General features: G+C 37.0%; 1 protein-coding gene across 1 annotated transcript in view; it reads right to left on the bottom strand.

Annotated features, from left to right (window-relative positions):
• Positions 1-6254, bottom strand: part of LOC107700997 (coiled-coil domain-containing protein 24-like) — a 23776-nt gene extending 17522 nt beyond the window's left edge. The window contains exons 1-3 of the mRNA XM_016502884.1: positions 6232-6254; positions 5760-5910; positions 2901-3070 (exon numbers count right to left, since the gene is read on the bottom strand). Of these exons, the coding sequence (XP_016358370.1) occupies positions 2901-3070; positions 5760-5891 (302 nt within the window). The 5' untranslated portion in view covers positions 5892-5910; positions 6232-6254. The remainder of the gene's footprint in view (positions 1-2900; positions 3071-5759; positions 5911-6231) is intronic.
• Positions 6255-6439: the final 185 nt, after the last annotated feature.

The raw sequence follows: 6439 nt of genomic DNA, 5'->3' as shown, positions 1-6439 counted from the left end.
TGCATATATACTGTATATATATATATATATATATATATTAAATAATAAGAACAGAATGTTGATATTTTCAATAATTTTTATATTAAATTTTTATATTAAATACATTTTTAATATTACAGTCCTTGCTGTAATATTAAAACAGCCTTGCTGAATGCATGAGAGAGGATGAGGGCAACACACAACAAGGGAGCAAAGGCCTTTTATCCTCAGCCAAGATTTCTAACCATAAATCAAGATTTGACTTGATGTTAAAGTCCACTTTGAAATGTTATTGTAAACTAAACACAAAGGTTTGCATTCGGAAATGCATTAAATAAATACATCTTAACTGAAGCTTAAATTTGTTAACAATTGCAGACTGACAGCTTCAGTTTAGCCATCATTACCATTTCCATTCAATCCTTTATAAACAATAGGGATTTTTTCTAACTTCCTTTTAAACTATTAATACAAACATATGAGGCAGAAGAGCTATATTACAGGAAAACATCTGAATAGCCAGAAATACAACAAAGATGAAGTAAGCAGATGGTCCTTTCTCACTCACAGTCATTATTCAGACCGTAAAGCTGTGCATCACTTTCAGCCCACCCCTGCTCACATCTCCCCTGCTTTCTTCTTTAGCACTGACAGGATACAGTTTACATGTTTGTGGGACTTTTGTAGCCTGATGAAAAGATCCAGAAGGCGTTAACAAGCATCTCTGACTGAATGCGTGTGATACAAGCAGAGGTCTGACACCCATCTCTGCTTTGCTCGTATAGAGGGGATGTACTGACAGGAACAGAGGCTACATTGTGGGCCCAGATCAGTAAGCAGCTTAGCGGTGTTCACAGAGGAGGGAGGAGACCCACTCCTGCCAACAAAGACGGCACAGAGGAGCCGCCACATCAAAAAGAGGAGAAAAGAAAAATCCCTCAGTGTATCGAAGTAAAAAAGAGGCCCTTTCAAAACACTCCTCCATCTGCATTGATAAATTACCTACATGTTGAAATGCACAGTGCACACAACATTCTCTTTCCAGCCTTCCTGCACTGATTGTTGTGTTATCACTTTCTAGAGATTTAAGAACCTTCCTTTTAAAGTCTCAGCCACTTGCAGTTCACACATGAACTAATGCCTATTGAACGGAGACTTAGCATAAAGAAACAGGTGCAGCTTGACTCCATACAGCCACAACAAATCACGCAGACAAGGACCACACAGGGGAGGGGAGGCTATCGGCAGAGAGGGGGGAAAAGTGGCACTAACTAGATCCATTAAATCAATTCCTTTCAAAAGCTTTCTTGCCCATGTTAAGGCATTAAAACACCACTGAGTCAACGGTTTCCTGCTTTGGCCATCATCGAGCGGCGGGAAATCTCCAAACCTGGAGCAATATGAAAGGGAAGTATAATCCAGATTTGTTCTCAAAGCAGATCAACAGCTAAATGACGTCACCAAAGCAATTTGGTAACAAACAAACAAAAGCTGAACTTGAAAATTGAAGTTTACACCCCAACGCTCATATGCAACATTTGTTTCCGGGTGACAGAGCCAATTTGTTTTGCAATTTGAGAATGAATTAAAGTGTTTTCTCTGTTGGTCTGTACTGGTACTTGCCAAACACCTGCTCCTGATAAGCCATGGCTGAAAAGAGAGCTTTTTATCTAATAAGAGTGAAGGACTAGAAGAAGTATAAATCGTCCAAAAAAGCAATCTACAGCTTCAGCAAAGAATAATGTAAATTATTTGCAAAATAATGTGTTATTTGTGATACAGTGATACATTAAAACCTTTCGAAAGAAAACCTTGTGTAGACATTCCTCCCACAGTCCAGCTGGTTGCTGAGAGAAGATTGCCTCTCCTGCCTGACTGGTACCTGTAAATATCTTCTTCCCAGTGCATTATATTAGACAAGGAACCACAAAAAGCTTGTGTAGTAACAAAGAACCCTTAGTAAGAGAAGTCACTAGGCAACAAATTGAAATGTAATCATAAACTGCTACAAATTTAAAGGCAAACAGAACATGACCTGTCTAACAAACCAAGCATAGTCTTTACTGCTGACGTAACTGATTCACTTAATTTTACTAAAACTAGTGATGTGCTCCTATGCCTGCTCTTTAGCTTTAAAAGTCAATGATTTATCAGCAAGCACATTTCATTACACCAAATACGCAAAATAATGTTCTTTTTAGCAGCATCATATGACCCCTTTAAAGCAATGCTACTTTACAAATGCAAAGCCCTAACCTATGAACTCACCCCCAGTCCGCTAAAAAAGAAAACTTGGGGTCTTCTTTAAGGTCAGAACATTCATTCATCAAGTGAGGGAAAGCAATTATAAAATGGGATCCGTAAAGGGGACTTAACAGTGAGTTGAAAATCTTCAAACAGAATATTTTATTTGGAATCTATTGAAAATGTTAGTTGTAAAAATTACTACAAGTTAGAGTTAATATTATAAGTAATATAGTTACATCAAACCATGACTGTACTGTAGAGAGGCATGATATTTTGGCACAATATCGGGTTTTGGTAGATTTTTAAATTGATCAGTTTCTGTTGATATTGGATATTAAATTGTGAATGGTCATTTCCTGTTTTTGTAGATGACCTTTACCGTCATCCAATGCTCATTTGAAGTCTTTAAAAAAAATTGATTAACACTGTTAAATAATCTTTCATGAATATCCAGATTATACATCAAAATATCAATTGTCATACAGCACATTATAACATTGTAATGCTTGAATTTACTTGTAACATTTAAAATTATTTATTTTAGTTTTCACAGAGTAATACTAGTTAATGTTATTAGCTTGAATAGATTTTAAATGTCAGTGTTTGAGGCTTGATGTCTGTCAGTGTAACAGTAGAGTATCAACAGTAATGTTATAATGCTGTATCTTCCTCACCTGCCCTGCCTGGCTGCTTTCTCTCTCAGTGTGAGCAGCAACAACTGAATCTCTGCTTTTAGCAACTCTTTAACAGCTGGGGGGTCAGCCAGAGGGAACATGGGGGCTTCTGGCCTGTTGCCCTCCTCTGAGCAATGGAGCTCCTGCCAAATCTTCTCCCACGTATCCACCTAGAACAGGTCAGCAGAGGAAAGTGTTACAGGAGAATGCTGTTTGGCTCAGCTTTGTATGAAAGGCACTTTCCAAATCCCTGTTACAAGCTGCTCTACAACTAGAGAAATGCAGCCAGTTGGTTAACATCCCATCACAAGTGTCTCTAATCTCTGCTGAGTTGAAGAGAAATGTGCGTAAGAAGCTGGAAATTTCAGGGAAAATCCATGTCTTATTCTCACAAACGCCCCACACGAGGTGAAAAGCCAGAGAGGGAAATGAAAGCCTGTCACGGCACTGGCAAACAATATCTGCACTCTATTACCAATCTCCACACCTGTCTTGAGACTTTCAAGTTTCCCTCGGACTCTGAAAATACACTTCAAAGCTTGTCGAAGGCAATGCAAGAGAGAGTAAAACCAGCTCCCTGAGAATTCTGATCCTGCTGTGCCTACATGAAACCAACTTTAAGCCTAAATAACACAGGCCAGCATCTTCTTATTTCCACTGCAGCTTCTGCAGAACCAGGTTTGATGTGCCCAGCCACCAGAGAGCCATTTCTGTGAGGATGCAGGATTAAAAATGTAAATGAGCTAATGCAAACTTTGATTCAAGAACATTTTTCTTTTCTTGTTTATTTACTTTCATCTTTTTACTGAAGAAATGTTCTCAGGGATAAGCTCAGGGAGAGACAGGGAGGGAGGAAAACAGACAGAAATACAAGATTCTTAGGCGTGTTCCTTGTTTTGCGTCGTATTAGTTGTAAACTTCACTGGCATTCAAAAGAGGTTGCACTGAGAAAAATGTAAAAACTGTTTACTGCCAGACTTACTGACAAGGTACGAACCCCTGGTACCCTTGGTTGCATTTGCTCAGACAATTCATTCTCATGATCACTATTATTATTTGCATTGATTTTTTTAGTCATAAAATTCCCTTGAATGCATATTCAAGGCATATAGTATGCCTTGCTATGTCAAAAAAATCTCAGAAATCCTTATCTGGTGTGTCCATGAACAGCAGAGGGGGTTTTAAACAGAAGGTCATAAATCCTATTTAGAGTTCAAAGGTGGAATCACACACGTCTTCCATAGACAAGTTTCCACCCACTATTTCCATATGTACATTGCTGTCTGCATATAGTGATAGCCTATGCAGTTTGTAAAAGAAAATGTATCTTTGAAAGAGTCGTATCTGAAACAAGTAAGGTTTGCATTCCATGCACTTAGGCTCTGCGAGATAATGCACTCTTGGGAGCTGTAATTCAAAACCGGTTTAGAGTTACACATCGGTGCATACTAGCTTACTTGTTCATGAAGACTTTCTAATTCAGTGCATAAAATTACAAAACATAAATGCGTATGTGAATGCAGAAAAATTGTATGGGCCTAACATTATCTAAACATTAAGCAAAGGTTTCAAAAGTCTTTCAAACACAAATGTTTAAAAGAAGTATATTTTATTAGGCTGTCCTTCCCCCCTACCACACCTAATCTAACTTAAATAAATAAATAAAAATATGTAGCCACCACCTCAAGGGATGTTTCCACTTGCCTTTCAAAAGGAAAATATAAGTACTGTATTAAACATCAAATGACATGAATTATGTGATTTGCCAAATGAGCAAAATGATTTGCAAAATGTGATTTTATGATTTGCCAAATGTTTGTTTCAATTCCAACATCCAGATGTATGCTGATGACAGTAGTTTTTGTACATGCTAATAGTGCAGCTCAAGCTGCTGATCAGCTAACAAGTTCAATGTTAAAGATCACGGAATGGCTAAAACATAATTGCTTACAACTAAATGTATCGAAAACTGCATGTATGTTTTTCAGTAAAACTAAAAGTTGCCGTGCAGAGTCAGATGTAGTCATAGATGGGGAGAGACTACAAGTTGTCTCAGATTTTAAATATCTGGGTGTATATATTGATAGCAGTCTTACTTTTAAAATGCACATCAAGAAGGTTTGCAATCACATTAAGTTCAACTTGGCAAATTTTAGATATGCCCGTAGCTGCATGTCAAATAAGGCTGCGAAGATGCTTATGCATTCAATGATCTTCTAAGTTTCACTTAAAGAATTGGTTAATTGAGAGTCAGCATTTTAAACATTTTATAAACTAAACTCTGCTGCTGTCTTGTCTTTTCTGCTCTACTAGTTTGAGATTTTCATGCTAGGTATATGAGGTTGTTTGGTTTAGTACTGATTGAATGATTAGGGCTACTGTTACTTGTCTGTATGCTAACATTATCTTTGTCTGTATATTGATATTATGATATTATTGATACATTGTCATTTTGTTTGACAGTTGGATTGTGTGTTTATGAGTGAGCTGGTATTGATTTGTTGGTTCTGTGTATAGTACAACTTTTAAGCGGATGTTTTTTTTAGGAATAGTGTGAATGTTACATGTATTTTGGAGTATGTAAGTATTATGTATTGATTCACTCTTTATATTTTTTTTAGGGTGACAATTTTACCATCAGTCCAGGGACTGCAGATGCAAAATAGCCTTCTGGCTAATTCTGGCACATTGTACATTTATGTATTATTGATGTGCATTGTCCTATATATTGTATTGCATTGTGTATATATAATATATATATATAAAACATTTGTTTATTTATTTTTATGCCTATCATATACGTACTAAAGTACTTCTGTTGTGTCTTGCTAGACAGTCTGATGCATAAATATGATTTACCTCTGAATATAACTCTGTGTACGAATCAATCAGTGCTTCTCCAAGTACAGCTCGGATCTCAGGAAGCTCAGTGCAGGGAACATTCTCCTTCACTACATTCCACACAGATTGTTGGCGTTGTAAATTGTCCATGAGGCAGCTATTTCCTGAGCTGAGCACAAAAAGCTCATCACAGGCGTGCATTCGGTGTCATATATAAATAAATATAGTCCTACATACATTTAAAAAAATCCATACAGCATTCAAATGCTCCGATACACCGTACGAAGGGAAAGAGCATAATAAATAAACATAATTCGTAAACAATTATGACCTGATTAATGCAATAAAACTTTCAACTAATATTTGGTTGCTTTAAACGTTTAGGATAATGAAACAATGGTGATCTGAGTAAGATTTAAAATGGCATACATTTGTGCAAGCATATACAATAGTTTTACAACAAGCACATTCACCACGGGTACACACTCACCAGAATAATCGTAGCTTCCTGTATCAGGGTAAACATTCCTGTTCCTATGGAGACAAGCTCGCGCACTCAAATGATTGGCTGCAGGACTCGTGATACTGATCGTTATTAACCCATTCAGACCCACTACATTACACATGTACATCACTTTTTGTTTTCTTTTCAGTGATTGAATTCTATTAACATGCAATATTTGTTGGAGCTTTAAGTC

This window comes from Sinocyclocheilus anshuiensis, unplaced genomic scaffold (assembly GCF_001515605.1).
Source record: "Sinocyclocheilus anshuiensis isolate Anshui unplaced genomic scaffold, SAMN03320099.WGS_v1.1 scaffold1143, whole genome shotgun sequence".
NCBI lineage: Eukaryota > Metazoa > Chordata > Actinopteri > Cypriniformes > Cyprinidae > Sinocyclocheilus > Sinocyclocheilus anshuiensis.
Note: the sequence above shows the minus strand (reverse complement) of the source record. Positions and strands in the feature narration are given on the sequence as shown.